The sequence below is a fragment of the Gobius niger genome (genome assembly GCF_951799975.1).
Source record: "Gobius niger genome assembly, chromosome: 5".
Classification (NCBI taxonomy): domain Eukaryota; kingdom Metazoa; phylum Chordata; class Actinopteri; order Gobiiformes; family Gobiidae; genus Gobius; species Gobius niger.
Window position 1 is genome coordinate 37,483,347 of NC_136856.1, and position 16,880 is coordinate 37,500,226.

At 41.3% G+C, this 16,880-nt stretch overlaps 2 protein-coding genes across 4 annotated transcripts in view; one reads left to right on the forward strand and one right to left on the reverse strand.

Moving 5' to 3' along the window:
• Positions 1-16,880, reverse strand: part of vipas39 (VPS33B interacting protein, apical-basolateral polarity regulator, spe-39 homolog) — a gene marked incomplete at its 5' end in the record, with an annotated part of 107,176 nt that overhangs the window by 10,855 nt on the left and 79,441 nt on the right. For 2 of the 3 annotated variants that reach the window (XM_079556023.1, XM_079556021.1), the window contains 2 exons: positions 1,165-1,257; positions 1,752-1,812. In XM_079556023.1, coding sequence (XP_079412149.1) covers positions 1,165-1,257 — 93 coding nt within the window. Of the gene's footprint in view, positions 1-1,164; positions 1,258-1,751; positions 1,813-16,880 lie in introns of those variants that run through there. The other variant, XM_079556022.1, reaches the window with a different exon arrangement.
• Positions 2,003-13,394, forward strand: khk (ketohexokinase). The gene is made up of 9 exons (XM_079556626.1): positions 2,003-2,112; positions 4,745-4,934; positions 5,421-5,537; positions 6,973-7,107; positions 9,861-9,933; positions 10,350-10,496; positions 11,687-11,775; positions 12,878-13,032; positions 13,093-13,394. The coding sequence occupies exons 2-9, from the start codon at positions 4,783-4,785 to the stop codon at positions 13,206-13,208; spliced, it is 984 nt and encodes a 327-aa protein (XP_079412752.1). The 5' UTR covers positions 2,003-2,112; positions 4,745-4,782; the 3' UTR covers positions 13,209-13,394.

Here is a 16,880-nt window from a genome sequence, read left to right on the forward strand (position 1 = left end):
GATCTGGATGAGGACCTAACCTTTTTAAATCTCAAATTCTACTGACTTTAGTTACATCTCCATGGAGACGAGCTGGAAACGTACCCACTCTCGGTAAAGTAACAGTCATGTCTTAGTAGAGCTGAGGCTCATCTTTGTTTGTAAATTTATGGAGGTATTTTTTAATGATGAAAATATGTCATAAAATAAATGCTTGTATTTCAATTTTATTTATTGGGTAAAATTCTACGCGGTGTGGCTTTAAGGGGGGAACTAAAGGCAAATCTTTATATGGGAACTTCAAAAACAGTTTCATATATGCCTTATTCATGTATAAATGTACAAAATAATGTGAAATTGACCAAAATGTACAAGAATTTTTGTTGCAAAAAAACTGCACAAGTTAGTAAAACCTATATATCTTTCCACTTCACCTGCAGTGTCTCGCCCTTTCAATTTCTTATGAAGTTATTTAATTTTATTAAAGCTCACAGCCCGGTGTTCATGACCTACTTCCTGTGATGTCACCGAGTTCACTCGTTCCAAACACTGAAAAAGCCGAGTCCACACTCATGAACTCCACAAGTCCATGCTCCGAGTCTGCACCCGCAAGTCCGTACCCCGGAGTCTGCACTGAGAATAGAGAAACGGCCTCGGTGTGGAGTGAGTTAGGGCTGAAAGATATATCGCTATCGTATCGATATCGAGATATGAACATTCAAGACATCAATATCACAAAGAAAAATTATCGTTATCGTATTTAACAATATGAACGAGAAGGATTTTCATAAATAAAACTGCACCCTTTTCTATTATGATTTTATTTTTCTGAAAAATGCTTAGTTTTCACCTAACCCATAGTTATATCATATCGTATTGATATCGGGATATCTGGCATCGATATCGAGATATGAAATTTTGTCCATATCGTTCAGCCCTAGTGTGAGTCCTTCCTGAAGGAGAGAGAACTATAGGTTTCCCCCAGGGATCAGTCCTTGGACAGGCGACACAGTTATCCACATGCCAGCCAAAACATGTACACTGGCTTCTTTTAATCCAGTCCCTGGGCACCAATCCATTTCAATACATATGCTTTTCCTATACCAGACTGGTATCGTTTAACTGTTCAAATTTACCAGGACCCAGCCCCACTCCACACACACTCCAGTCTGCGCAGGGTCTGACCTTGGTGAGATCATCTTCATCATCCTCGAAGGTGAAGGCTCTGGATTGGGAGCTGTTCCAGTAATCCTCCTCCTCTCCTTTGGAGCGGTTCATCTGCAGCACAAGTGACATTTAAGGCTTTTTAATCACGTTTAAGACCAAAATAACAACTAACTCTAACGCAAAAAGCTCAGGAGAACCCACTCAGATTTCAACAGGGTAAATATGTGTAAGAAATGTTACAATAACAGCAGCTGAACACGTATTTTAGACCGTTATTTTGGTATTTTCCATGTACTGACACCGTAAAAAATGTAAAGTAATATGACTGTGTCCCAATATATTTAAATTCAGTGCCAGTTAAAATCCAATTTAATGTTTTTATTGACATTTAAGGCCTTGATTTGTCACAGTTCCTGAAACGCTGACCACCGGAAGCAGCAGTCACGTCCCGTTTTTCGCCTCTTTTTGTGTCTTTTCCGTCTGTCTCCGCCATTTTGTGTCACTTTTCCTGAACCGCATCTTCAGATAACCCCCCTCAGAGTTGCTTTGGCTCCTGTCCGCACTGTATATCCTCATTCACTCCTAAAAACGCGTTTTTTCCTCACCTCTTCCTCTGCTTTCCTCCGCTGTCACTGCGCTGACACTTCCGGGGTTCGCCGCGGAGCATCACGGGAGCTGTAGTGTGACTGATTTCTGGCAAAATTGCGACTTTTTTCCCTCAACTTTGCATGTTTCAAAATCTCGTAAATGTACCGCTTTTTTTCATCATGGATTTGATGGTTTTAACTCGAAAATCTTTTACACATTTTCCCTCGTTTAGGGACTTGTTCGAGGCGTTTGGCCGAAGCCTCCCCCTCCTGCAGGTGGCGCTGGAGTTTGGAGACGCGGACATGAGAAGCAGAAGAAGCGGAATGTAAACACAGTCCAAAGTGCATCATCTGCAGAAACTGAAAGGGTTTAATTAAGGTAAGAACAGTTTTACATCATGTAAACTGTAAACTATTCGTGCTGAAAGATAAATGTTACATGAGTCTGATGTTAATCTCTGTAAAAGTAGGAATTACGGTTTAGAATGTGGGTTTTGGGGATAAGTATTTAATAAAGTGATTGACAGGCTACAACAGCTCCTCAAAATAAGAACAATATATCTTTAAATTAACTGTGACACAATGAAAACATGTTGATATGGATTTATTTGGTGAAATGTATAAATATACAAATATAAATATTCATTGAGGAAAACACATTTACCTCTTAACTCCTGCCTGAACTGAGCACATTTTCTCCAGTTCGGCTTTACCCAAATCTAAGAGACCGCAGAGCAACAGTGTAATATCTCATTTGAAAGCTAAGACCTACAAAACTGATCCTCGTCGTTTTTATTTTTAGTTGCTTTTTTATCATGGTTTACCCATATTTTTGTCGCACATTAGTCACTTTTTTCTTTGCTTTTTTGTCACACTTTTGTTGCTATTTTGACCCTTTTTTCAGGAAGCTTTTAGATTTGGGTAAAGCCAAGTGCTGAGGTAGTATAAGTACAAAGCACTTATTTCCAATGTACTCCTCGAAAAAAGCAAAAACCACAGACAACATAGAGGTGCTGGTAATGGGGAGGGTTGGGACGTTTCCCGGTCGCCTCTCACTGTTTATTCCAGGCCCTAAGGCTTTAACTGCAGTTTCATGTAAATCGATCAAATAATGACCGATGAGTTGAATCAGAAAGAACTTTTGCATATTGCTTTGCAGTCATCACTGAAGCAGGAGACGCCATTGAACTGAGCTGACTCAGGCACATTCACGTATTTTTGAGAAATCTGTAAAAACTCTGATGGCGGCCATTTTAGGGATAGGTTTGCCTGAGTCCTCCTAGGAACGCCCCCACCTCCTGGACACGCCTCTGAGCTTTCGTCACCAGCCGAGTAACCAACCACTGCCCCTCAGCAGAACCCCCTCCCCACTGATGCCACAGACAGCGTGTGGAGGGGGCGTGTCTAAAGGCTCAGAGGTTCTTAAAGAGACAGAGGCCTATTTCAAGACATTCACTACAGCCATTTTGAGAGAGACATTTTATACAAGGCAGTTATTCTAATTTACTGCATTTACAGACCAACAGAAGGTTGGGTCATCATTATAGTGTGCTATAGACTGGTGCTATGTGAGTGAAAAAAGCATAATACCCCCTCTTCAAGCTCCACCTGAACAAATCACATTTTCTCCAGTTCGGCTTTACCCAAATCTAAAAGCTTCAACAAAAAAAGCATCAAAATAGTGACAAAAATGAGGCTGAAAATGCAAAAATAAAAAGGAGCAACAAAAAACATGCCAAAAAAGCATCAAAAGTGCCACAAAAACTGTCAAAAAAGTGAAAAAAAAAAAAAAGAACTGCAGTGGCAACGTGAAAAAAAAGTTACGATCACTTTTGTAGATCTTAGCTTTCAAATGAGACATTAGACTGTTGTTTTCCAGTTGAGGAGCTTTAAGATTTGGGTAAACCCGAACTGGAGAAAATGCGCTCGGTTCAGGCGAGGGGTTAGAGGTCATGTAGGTGCAGTCCAGCGGAGAGAACACAGAAGTGTCTGTGAGGGAAAAAGTGACGGAAAAAAGGTGAGTCAGAAAAGAAAGAATGAAAGGCAGTCGTGACCAAAGTATACAAAGTGCATAAATAATATATTTGTCATTAACTCAAAGCCGACTGTGGAGACACGTCAGGCCCAGATTATGTTGTGGCTGATGTACAAAAGAGAAAGAATCGATCCGTACTGTAGACTGGCTCCCTACAAGGTGAGCTATAAAGCTGAAGTTTGAGTCATAAAACTCCCGGGCCAAAGTGATGTCCCAGCATGCCCCTGGACAACAATAAAATACAAATGACTGATAATATAGTACAGAGTATTATCACCATCGCTTGTGAATTGTGAAGTGAAAAATGAAGAAGAAGCGTACATGAAAGTTTTATGATACTTTCTTGTTTATGATTTTAGAGTTACATTTACAGTTTTCTTATTCTGTTTACAATACTTACAACCTTCGTTTACAATACCTCTTTTACGTTTATGTTGCAGCAGAACCTAATTTTACTGCATATGAAAGACTGAGGAGACAAGAAACTATGGCATTGATTAAAAACAGACGTAAACTCATTAAGATGTTCGGAATTAAACTTGTCCCATAACTAGGGATGCACCGATAGGATACTGGTATCGGATCTCGGAGCCGATACTGAAAAAAATACGATGTCAATTACAAATATCCAATACGGAACCGATACCAGTTTGGGCTCTCACCGCCTTAAAAACACAACTTTTACCGTTTGAATCTAAGTGAATATGGGCAAGCTCTGTGTTAGTTTAACCTCCGCAAATGTATGTTTGATCGCCGCGCACAATGCCGCGGTTAGCATCTGTATGCTGAAGCTAGCGTCTACTAATCAAAGTATGGTAAAAATACCTAAAGTAGCCTAACAAAATAAAACAATAACAGAAAATCATCATTATTTAATATTGAACATGTAGCTCGCCCCATATTCCACTGGTAACATACCGACAAACACGTCATAACTTATATGTGTTCATTTAAGTTATGTTTAATATTCATTTAGCCACAAAAGGAGCAGGGTCAGAGTTCACCGGAGCAGAGATGGAGCGGGTCAGTGTGGGCGAAGAGCGTCCTGCTGCAGGGGGCGCTGATGAGTCGTCTGCAGGAGAGCGGCGTGTGCTGTGTGTGGGTCTGGTCTGTCTCGACATCATCAACGTCGTGGACCAGTTCCCCCTCGAGGACTCGGACTCCAGGTGAGAACCACTCTGTCCTGGACGACTGAGAACACACACTGTCCTGGACGACTGAGAACACACACTGTCCTGGACGACTGAGAACACACACTGTCCTGGACGACTGAGAACACACACTGTCCTGGACGACTGAGAACACACACTGTCCTGGACGACTGAGAACACACACACACACTTGTACTTCTATCTTAGTGAGGACACTATAGACATAATGTATTACCCAGACCCTGAACCTAAACCCCTAAACCTAACCTTAATCCTAACCCTAATCTTAATCTAATTCTAACCCTAAAACCACATCTTGACCCTCAAACAGTCCTTCAAACAGTGAGGACCACCCAAAATGTCCTAACTTTACAAAAATGTCCTCACTCTGTTGGTTAAAAACTCAAACTGGTCCTCACAATGTCGTAATAACAAGAACACACGCCTGTCCTTCCAAACCAGGGGAATGCAGATTGTGTCCCTGACCGTTGTCTGTTCCAGGTGTGTGTCTCAGCGCTGGCAGCGAGGAGGAAACGCCTCCAACTCCTGCTCCGTCCTGTCTCTGCTCGGCTCCAGCTGCTCCTTCATGGGCTCCTTAAGTCCAGGACCGGTCTCAGAGTAAGTCCAGGACCGGTCTCAGAGTAAGTCGAGACATGTGCCTTCAGGGGCTGTGGGAAAGTTTAATCCGTATGGTAAATGATTGATATGCTTTTTCTGTGTGTTGGGTTGAAACTTGTGGGACTTCAGTGTTATTCTGGGTTTGGCTGTTGGAGTCTTAGGGGTGGAGTCCTGAGGGCGGAGCCAGGTGTGCGGTGAAACTGCCTTGTGGGGGCGCTTTTGTGCGGTGGATCAGTGGAATTAACCGTTTTTGATTGTGTTGCTCATGGTGCTTTATGTGGAAAAGAAACCTTCTCCAACACCTTCATTAAAATAAATAAGTCTGGACTTTCTTTTCATCTCTGGCCTCACACTCTTCAGGCTCAGGAGCTTAAGTGGAAAGATACTGCCTTCGTTCTGCCTCCACAGCATCGTCTTCAGAGTGTTTTGTTCAAGAGCTATAAAGTTACATCAGCAGACTGTCATTGCTCACTCTTCCCCATTTACAGGATATACAAAAAACAGTGTGGTTAAAAATATGACAACTACCCCAGCGTGTCACAAGGGTCATAGCATTTTTTAGAAAAAGAAAATACTCTTTGGAGCCAGGCTTTAAGCAGTTTAAACGAGGCCCAAAGCTACATTAGAAGTGGTGTTTTTGTAGTTTTATTGAAAAGGAAGTGACACGTTTTTGTAGTTTTATTGAAGAGGAAATGACACGTTTTTGTAGTTTTATTGAAGAGGAAATGACACGTTTTTGTAGTTTTATTGAAGAGGACGTGACACGTTTTTGTAGTTTTATTGAAGAGGAAGCGACATGTTTTTGTAGTTTTATTGAAGAGGAAGTGACACGTTTTTGTAGTTTTATTGAAAAGGAAGTGACATGTTTTTGTAGTTTTATTGAAGAGGAAGTGACACGTTTTTGTAGTTTTATTGAAAAGGAAGCGACACGTTTTTGTAGTTTTATTGAAGAGGAAGTGACATGTTTTTGTAGTTTTATTGAAAAGGAAGTGACATGTTTTTGTAGTTTTATTGAAGGGGACGTGACACGATTTTGTAGTTTTCTGAAGAGGAAGTGACATGTTTTTGTAGTTTTATTGAAGAGGAAGTGACATGTTTTTGTAGTTTTATTTGAAGAGGAAGGGACACGTTTTTGTAGTTTTATTGAAGAGGAAGTAACACGTTTTTGTAGTTTTATTGAAGAGGAAGTGACACGTTTTTGTAGTTTTATCGAAAAGGAAGTGACACGTTTTTGTAGTTTTATCGAAAAGGAAGTGACACGTTTTTGTAGTTTTATTGAAGAGGAAGTGACACGTTTTTGTAGTTTTATTGAAAAGGAAGTGACATGTTTTTGTAGTTTTATTGAAGAGGAAGTGACACGTTTTTGTAGTTTTATTGAAGAGGAAGTGACACGTTTTTGTAGTTTTATTGAAAAGGAAGTGACGTGTTTTTGTAGTTTTATTCGCGACGACTTCAGGAAGTTCAGCATTGACGTGTCACTGGTCACGGAGCACGCTCAGTGCGAACTTCCCGCCTCCATCGTCATCGGCAACCGCAGGACAGGCTCCCGCACCATCCTCCACATGAACAGGTGCGTCACATGACTGGCCTCTGATTGGACAGGCCTTAAGCCCCGCCTCTCGTGAACAGCAGCCTGGTCCAGATGCCTGCTAAAAACCTCTGACTGAACCTTCTTCTGTTTCTCTGGTGTCAAGTCATCAGCGCCCTCTGCTGTCAGGCCTCGTACCTGCAGCTAAAGGGATAAATGTGAAACCATTTGTTCTTGTCTTTTGTCTCATTTATATCTTTGTGTTTTGTTTTCATTTGTCCATTTTGTTCTTATATTTTTTCATTTCAGGTGTTTGTTTTTTTATCATTCATATCTTTGTTTATTAGGCCCGAGCTGCTCGCACAAAAATCTGCAGAAAAACAGCATTGGGAAACGCAGAAAAGAATTCGGGTGCGTTTTTTTTTTCGGTGCTCGCCGTCCCCCTTCAAAGAGTCACAACTCGCACAAACATTGACTGATTTGAGTGTTACTTGAATCGTTGGTAGAAACCTCGACCCAGGATTTTTAAATTGAAAATGGGCACAATAGCGCCCCCTTCAGAGCTCCAAATAAAAATGAATAGAAGAATAAAAAGGAACTTTGTTGTAGACAAAAAAAATTGGCACCAACATCCGTCACATGACCCCGATCAAAAAAAGAAAGATGGCCACACCCCATCTCTGAACATGTTGCCATGGAAACATAGAAAGTCAAGTCCTTTGGAATAAACAAAATCAAAACAAAGACGGTTATTGCGGCGGAAACAGGTCGCAATAACAGGCGGCAAGGTAATGCCACTTGAGGCTTTAATTTGTTTTTGGGATGTTTTGAAAATAATGTATCTAGTTGTTCCTCTTTTTAATCTTCCAGGTTTTTATTTCTGTTTATTGTTTATTTACTCAGTTTCATCATGGCTCACTTCTGTTTATTCATGTATTATATGTTTGTTTTCTCAGTTTTATCGTGGCTGACCTGGTTTTGTTTATGTTTATTGTTTCTTTACTCAGTTTCATCGTGACCGACCTGGTTTTGTTTATGTTTATTGTTTCTTTACTCAGTTTCATCGTGGCCGACCTGGTTTTGTTTATGTTTATTGTTTCTTTACTCAGTTTCATCGTGGCCGACCTGGTTTTGTTTATGTTTATTGTTTCTTTACTCAGTTTTATCGTAGTGGACCTGGTTTTGTTTATGTTTATTGTTTCTTTACTCGCTCCAGTTTCATCGTGACCGACCTGGTTTTGTTTATGTTTATTGTTTCTTTACTCAGTTTCATCGTGGCCGACCTGGTTTTGTTTATGTTTATTGTTTCTTTACTCAGTTTTATCGTAGTGGACCTGGTTTGTTTATGTTTATTGTTTCTTTACTCGCTCCAGTTTCATCGTGGCCGACCTGGTTTTGTTTATGTTTATTGTTTCTTTACTCAGTTTCATCGTGACCGACCTGGTTTTGTTTATGTTTATTGTTTCTTTACTCAGTTTCATCGTGGCCGACCTGGTTTTGTTTATGTTTATTGTTTCTTTACTCAGTTTCATCGTGACCGACCTGGTTTTGTTGATGTTTATTGTTTCTTTACTCAGTTTCATCGTGGCCGACCTGGTTTTGTTGATGTTTATTGTTTCTTTACTCAGTTTCATCGTGACCGACCTGGTTTTGTTTATGTTTATTGTTTCTTTACTCAGTTTCATCGTGGCCGACCTGGTTTTGTTTATGTTTATTGTTTCTTTACTCAGTTTCATCGTGACCGACCTGGTTTTGTTTATGTTTATTGTTTCTTTACTCAGTTTCATCGTGGCCGACCTGGTTTTGTTTATGTTTATTGTTTCTTTACTCAGTTTCATCGTGGCCGACCTGGTTTTGTTTATGTTTATTGTTTCTTTACTCAGTTTCATCGTGGCCGACCTGGTTTTGTTTATGTTTATTGTTTCTTTACTCAGTTTCATCGTGACCGACCTGGTTTTGTTTATGTTTATTGTTTCTTTACTCAGTTTCATCGTGACCGACCTGGTTTTGTTTATGTTTATTGTTTCTTTACTCAGTTTCATCGTGGCCGACCTGGTTTTGTTTATGTTTATTGTTTCTTTACTCAGTTTCATCGTGGCCAACCTGGTTTTGTTTATGTTTATTGTTTCTTTACTCAGTTTCATCGTGGCCGACCTGGTTTTGTTTATGTTTATTGTTTCTTTACTCAGTTTCATCGTGGCCAACCTGGTTTTGTTTATGTTTATTGTTTCTTTACTCGCTCCAGTTTCATCGTGACCGACCTGGTTTTGTTTATGTTTATTGTTTCTTTGCTCAGTTTCATCGTGGCCGACCTGGTTTTGTTTATGTTTATTGTTTCTTTACTCGCTCCAGTTTCATCATGGCCGACTTCTCGCGGCTCCTAATCGACTGCTCGAACCTGGTGTGGGTCTCGGGTTCCACTCCAGTGGCATGCTGCATCGTGTGCCCGCCCAACGGCACCAGGACGGTGGTTCTGTCCGACACGTAAGACGCCGCCACCACCGGAGCCACCGCCGCCCCGGGGCGAATCTGCCACTGCCAGTCTCCAATCAGAGGAGAGCAGGATTCAGATGTGCCAATCGCAGCTCAGTAAACACTGTTTCATCCTTAATTAAACCAAAACATGGCATGAGGCGACCAATCAGAATCGAGATCCCACAGGGGCGGGGCTTAATCCACTGTCCTATCAGAATCCAAGCACTCATTTCACTGTGATCAAAGTGAGCAGCCTTTGAACTTTAATTACAATTTCAATCGTTTTTCTCCGTAAACGCGAATCACTCCTGTCGCCATAGAAACCTCCCAGATGTTTCTCTGGACGACTTCCGTAAAGTCAACCTCTCATGCTTCCACTGGGTTCACTTCGAGGTAACGTTGGTTTTGAAGTTTTTTTTCCATATTTTTAGTTTTTTCTTAATTCTTTGACTGGTTGTTGTTGATTTCTCCTTTTCCTCCTTTTATAGATTATTTTATTCTATTTTTGTTTTTATATCTTACCATTGTTTTTTGTGTGCGTTCATTTTTTATTTGTTCTTTTTCTTTTCCTTTTTGTTTTTATTTTTTAATGTATACTCTTATCTTATCTTATCTTCAAATAGTTATTTTTTTGTATCCTTATACTCCAGATAGTTTCTTTTCTGTTTTTACTCTACCCATAACTTCTTGTTTTTGTAATTTATTGTTGTTTTATGTAAGTTTATGTATTCATCTTGTAATTTTAATACTGATTTTACTTCTCTTGTCATCTTCCTGTCATTATTGTCCCTGTCTTGTGTCTGTTTCAGGGCAGAAACGCGGCGGAGCAGGTTCAGATGATCCAGCAGGTGGCGCTGTTTAATGCGTCTGTCCCTGACAGCGACAGGATCCGCATTTCCGTGGAGATCGAGAAAACCAGGGACGAGCTTTACCAGCTGTTTCCTCTGGGAGACGTGGTACGTTTCAGTCCAGACGCTTTTTTACTGAAGTCAAGTCGCTGCAGTAAAAGCGGCGGGACCCGGGTCTGGCCCGCCAAGCAGTTTAAACTGGCCTGCTGCTCATTTCTATAAATGTATGATATTTTTGGCATTTTCTGTGCCGCATTGAAGACGCATCACGACACATTCACTCCCCTTCGAGTTGCGGTGTGTTGGCGCCGTGACCATCATCACCTGACAGCACGAGCTCCACATGGCTCTGCCTCTGTTTAACGGAGTACGAGGCTAAACTAATTACTAATCACTATTGACTCTGTTCCTTTTAATTTGATGGAACAGAGTCAATAGAGTCAATCATAAAATCAGTTAATTGCTGTGTCTGCAATTAACTGATTTTATGATGGACCTTAAAGAGATATTTCAGTATTTTTGACATAGGGCCTCATTTCCTAGTTATCCAGAGTGTTGCTGATTTCTGGAGATATTTTTTTTGTAATTCATGCAGTTCTTATATTTGAAGAGTTTCGTGGCGCTAGGCTAGTGCAAGGCTAGCACATTTCTACAGTATCAGCTAGCCTGCATTAAAAACAGTGTGACCCGCTCCTCAGAGCACCTGAGGCAAATCACTTATAACGCCAGACTAACCACATAAATGTCTGTGTCGATGGAATAATTTGAACCATTTTGCCTTTAAAATAAGCATCAGCTTCGTGGTTGTATAAGCTACGCAGTGGCGGAGTGATCTGCTAGAAAATAGTCCCTCAAAATGCAATCATTCATGTGATGCAAGTTCAGTAATATTCCAAAAATTATTCTATCGACACAGACATTTATATTATACACATAATCGATCCTACTGCATTTCTTCCTCTATATATTTCAAAAGTCTTTTGTTTGTATTTATATTTGAACATGTTGATGTTTGGACATCGTTTCAACTCCATCTCTAGTTGATTCCAGAATTGTACTCCATTAACTGTTGGACTGAAACTTTTCAAAGTTGTGCCATGATTCTGAGTCCTATAGTTTTGGGAAATTTTGGAACAGTTTGGAAAGTTTTGGAAAAGTTTGGAATATTAACTCCAACATGGAGGCGCTCCCTGGTCTTTCCCAGGCTCTGACTCAACGGCATTTTGAAGCTTTTTTCACATGAGGGTATTTAAAGATCTCTGATTGGCTGGTTTTGTTTGTTTCTGTTTCTGTGGCAGGTGTTTGTGAGTAAAGACGTGGCGCAGAGTCTCGGCTTCCACTCAGCTCGAGCTGCAGTGACTGGACTGTACCCCCGCGTGAGACCGGGGTGAGTGAGGCCCAGAGGGAGAGAGGCCCAGAGGGAGTGAGGCCCAGAGGGAGAGAGGCCCAGAGGGAGTGAGGCTCAGAGGGAGTAGGTCCAGGGGAGTGAGGCTCAGATGGAGAGAGGTCCAGAGGGAGTGAGGCCCAGAGGGAGTGAGGCCCAGAGGGAGTAGGTCCAGGGGAGTGAGGCTCAGATGGAGAGAGGTCCAGAGGGAGTGAGGCCCAGAGGGAGTGAGGCCCAGAGGGAGAGAGGCCCAGAGGGAGAGAGGCCCAGAGGGAGAGAGGCCCAGAAGGAGAGAGGCCCAGAGGGAGAGAGGTCCAGAGGGAGAGAGGCCCAGAGGGAGAGAGGTCCAGAAGGAGAGAGGCCCAGAGGGAGAGAGGTCCAGAGGGAGAGAGGCCCAGAGGGAGAGAGGTCCAGAGGGAGAGAGGTCCAGAGGGAGAGAGGTCCAGAGGGAGAGAGGTCCAGAGGGAGAGAGGTCCAGAGGGAGAGAGGCCCAGAGGGAGAGAGGTCCAGAGGGAGAGAGGCCCAGAGGGAGAGAGGTCCAGAGGGAGAGAGGTCCAGAGGGAGAGAGGTCCAGAGGGAGAGAGGTCCAGAGGGAGAGAGGTCCAGAGGGAGAGAGGCCCAGAAAGAGGGAGGCCAGAGAGTGAGGTCCAGAGAGAGAGGTCCAGGGGAGTGAGGCCAAAGGCCAAGAGCCCAAGAGAGAGAAAGTCCTGGGGGGAGTTTTTTGTTTTTTTAAAATTAATTTTCTGACATTTCTATGTCTCATTTAAATCTTTGTTTATTTCTGTTTTGGGGAGTTTTGTAATTGGTTCCTTTTTACTCCTTTTTGTCATTTTTACAGATTTGGTCTCTTTTCCCTTTTTTGTTTTATCTCATTTGTTTGTTGTAATTTTATATATATATATATATATATATATATATATATATATATATATATATATATATATATATATGTTTTTGGTTATATAATATTTTTAAATTTTTCCCCCCAAATTTTTGTGGTTGTTAATTATTTTTTGTCATTTGTCATTTTGTCTCTTTATTTAAATTTCCGTTTTTGTGAGTGTCAGCATTGGTTTAATGGTGCCTTGTTTATTCCCTGCTTTAGCTCCACCCTCATCTGTGCATGGGCGGAGCTCGGGGCCGATGCAAACAAAGATGGCGTCCTGTTTCACGCCGATGCGTTTCCTCCGGAGAAACTGGTTGACACTTTAGGAGCGGGAGACACTTTCAACGCCGCGGTCATCCACACGCTCAGCAGAGGTACTAACCCGCCAGCAGAGGGCGCATTGACTCACAGTTATGACACATGTGCTGTTACAGGGGGCGAGCTGCAGGAGGCGCTCTCGTTTGGCTGCCGCGTGGCAGGGGCAAAGTGCGGTTTCCATGGATACGAGGAGATCGCGGAAAAGTTCGGACCAAACGCGGCTCAGGCCTGAGACGTCGGGATTACTTCCAGATATCAACTTCTAAACGGACGTGAGCGGATCTGACCAAACAAACCGGACCAAAGAGTGACCATATTCTGCACCAGTGTCGCCTTTTAAACTGCTATGAACTGAAATGAAGGGAAAACTGAACTAAACGTTTATTAAATCAATTTATGAAATCACGTTGTGTCATTAAAATCTGTTTTCTAAAAGAGTGTTTATGATTTAACCGTCAAATGCAGGAGTTATTTATTCCGGCGGCCGCAAGTCAAATTTAATGACTTGCTGCCGTGCTACACTGTGAGTGCCATGCATTTAGCGGTGAGGGCCAACAATCCAGACCATTTGTAGATATTTGTCCATAGCTGTCATGGCTATGGGCACATGCTATGGCTCGTTTGAAAGGTGAGACTCTAAGCTCTCATTAGGTGAAAACCGGTTAATTCTACGTGCTTCGATTCCTGTTTTTTAATGTCACAAAAACGAAAAATCCAATAATCCTCTGCAGCGAGCTGTAATATTGTGTATCAATCAACAATGTTTAGGTCCGGCTCACATGCACATGATGTAGGCTACATTAGGAACCAGATGTTTACATACACATTATAAAAAAAAACATGCATTTTTTTTCTTTGCCTGGCCTGCCAGACACTCCTCCTTTCTGTTCAAAAGAAGAACATTCTGGGCGTCTGCTCGCAGCCTATCATTTCACGATTTTACCCACATCGGTCCAATCACGCACCAAGAGACAAAAGCCGTCACCTGTCACCACCACGCACTCTTCCAAAACATTAAAGATGGCGGCGCGGCGACTGTTTTCTTCTGCTATTTCGTCTGTTTTAAATCATTTGGAAAATATAAAATCCCTAAAATCGGAGCGAGAAACATCATTGGAAGCGTTCCTCGTAAAAAAGGACGTTTTTGGAAAGGCCTCCTGACACTTGTTGCTGCGACATATCTGGCGCTGCTCTGATTGGTTTATGTCGTCTGTCAATCACGCCCACCGGGAAATCGTTTAGATCATGCTGCTCCCAGACTATCTGAAATATCTATGAAAAAGCATGTAGTTTGGGAGGCCTGTCTGTCATGAAACTCTGACATGAAACCAGAATTAACTTTTACTAAAAATATTTATTTTTGTCAAATGCCAGAAGAACAAGCAATAGAATTTCTACATGGTTTTATATTATTTTTTACAAAGCCAAAAGTTTACATTTCATGAATATTTGCTTGCACTGCCTTTAAACAATATAACTTGGGTCAAACATTTTGGTTATCTGCCCATACTTTTTCAACTGGATTGAGATCAGGACTTTGTGATGACCACTTCAAAACATTAACTTTTTCAAATCCTTAGGCATAAGGATGGAGCCAGTTTGGCAGTTTGCTTTTGGTCATTGTCCATTTGGAAAACCCAACCTCCTGGCTGATGTCTTAGATGTTTCTCTAATATTTCCACATAGAGTTCTCTCTTGATGATGTCATCTATTTTGTGAGGTGCACCAGTTCAGCAAAACAACCCCACAGCATGATGCTGCCCCCCCGTATTCTCAGGCTTTTCCTCCAAACGTGATGATGGTCATTATGGCCAAACAAGACCACAGGATATGTCTCCAAAAATAAAAGTCTTTATCCTTGTGTTTCTTTTGGAGTCAGAGCTTCTTCCTGGCAGAGTTCCCTCTCAGCCCATGTCGGTTCAGAACTTGTTTCACTCTGGATAATGACAAACTTTTTCAGGTTCAGCATCTTCACCAGGTCTTTTGCATTTGTTCTTGGGTTGATCTTCACATTTCAGACACAGCACGTTCATCTCTGGGACACAGAACCCGCCTTCTTTCTGATCTGTGTGACGACTGGTCATTTCCATCTTTTTTATACTTGGGTTTAATTGTTTTAGCCAATGAACATGGCACTTTCAAGCGTCCTGAAATTGAACCCAAGGATGACCCAGACTTTTGCTTCCAAGGACATGACATCGTCATCTGGGCTTTTTCAAATTGTTTAAAGGTAAAGTGATCTTAGTGTAAACTTCTGACTTTAGTTTAAATACACTTAACAACAACAAAAATCGAATTCTTCCGACATTTAGCAAATAGAAATAATTTAGAAAATTCTAATTGATTGATTTTTGGCTTTGTACAAAGATCACCGACCCAGTCTGTGGTAATTTTTGTAATTCCTACGTTTATATATATATATATATATATATATATATATATATATATATATATGACTGTAAAAGTTTAAAGTAGTTAAAAGGAACATCTGGCCCTCGCCCCACATGAGAGAACATGGAAACCACCAATAGTGTTTTTCACTGACAATTATGGATGGGTGTGATGGACATAATCATGCAGCGCATGATAATCATGAAAATAAAAGACTTATGTTGTTTGTCTGTTTACCTGTAATAAAGAGAGGAGTGATGCAAAGGGTGTGTGGCATCTTCAGTGATGAGAGTGGATTTCCTCCACAATGATTGCCTGGACAGTTCGCAGAGTCTGAGGGGTTTGGGTGATCTTACAGGCCCGGTTTACAATTCTATTGAGTTTTGTATTTGACCGTGAGAAAGTTGAACCTGGAAGATATATCGTGTGTGAGGATGGATTTAATGAGTGAAATGTACAGATAAAATGTCTTTGTTAATATTAAAAGATCTCAACTTTCAGGGGAGGTGGAGGCGCTGTTGCGCCTTTAGAAAAACAGAGTCTGCAAGATACCCAAAGGACAGTTTTCTGTTTATTTCTGTCCCCAAATATTTAAAACAGTCCACCTGCTCTACCTGCTGTTCATGGATAAGAAGGGCTGGAAAAAATCCACTCAACCCTCACCCTGTGGCACCACAGCAAACCTCCTTTGTTTTGAAGATATTGAGCTCCTGTGAGCTCTGCGCAAATCCATATACCAAAGAGTGGACTTCCTGCTGGTGTTGTGCCAGAGTCTGTGCTTCTTTGAGGTGGGCCACCAAAGCCATGTCGTCCGCGTACTTTAGGGTCATTCCTTCTGTGTAGCAGCCGTTAGTGTACAAAAGAATGGGTGACAGTATACAGCCCTGGGGAAGTCCAGTCTTCAAAACTATTTGGCTGGACATGAATCCAAATATTGGAGTGCACCAGTGTTTCAGGATATTATCAATGATCCGTACAAACAATTAGAGGCTTGACACACAAGATTTCGCCGTACGGAATCGTGTGGAAAATGTGACGTCATCGTAAATCTGTCTGTAGAGCTCAAGAGACCCACTTCCGGTCTCGTGTCCGTCGTAAAATATATATATATATTTTTTGCATACATTTTTCGGGGGGAAAAAAATCTTAAGAGTTTAAGAGCAGCTTATCAACTCTGAGCAAACTACCAACCAGTGTGCGGATATTTCAGAAGAAAAGACTCGGTGAAATGATTTTATAACTTTTCAGTTGATAATGTTTAAGACAAATCTTCAATTTAACCATGCATGTTTTATGTCCATGAGTTAGCTCAGAGCTGATTAGCTGTGTTGTGCTTTCAAACTGTTGATATTTTAATAAAAATAAAAAAAAGTAATAATAACATTTGTCCTGTTCTGGTGCTGGAAATAAAAATCCCATTCATTTTATGCATTGACTTTCCTAGAATTTAAATATTAAGATTTTATAAACACGATGCAGACTGATCATCTCTGTGCTAACTCGGAGACATAAA

Bases quoted from the DNA above. Each gene is read 5' to 3' on its own strand.
- khk (XM_079556626.1), top strand. From the start codon at position 4,783: ATGGAGCGGGTCAGTGTGGGCGAAGAGCGTCCTGCTGCAGGGGGCGCT. The intron at 4,935-5,420 runs GTGAGAACCACT...TGTCTGTTCCAG, and splicing joins CTCGAGGACTCGGACTCCAG to GTGTGTGTCTCAGCGCTGGC. The intron at 7,108-9,860 runs GTGCGTCACATG...CTGTCGCCATAG, and splicing joins ACCATCCTCCACATGAACAG to AAACCTCCCAGATGTTTCTC.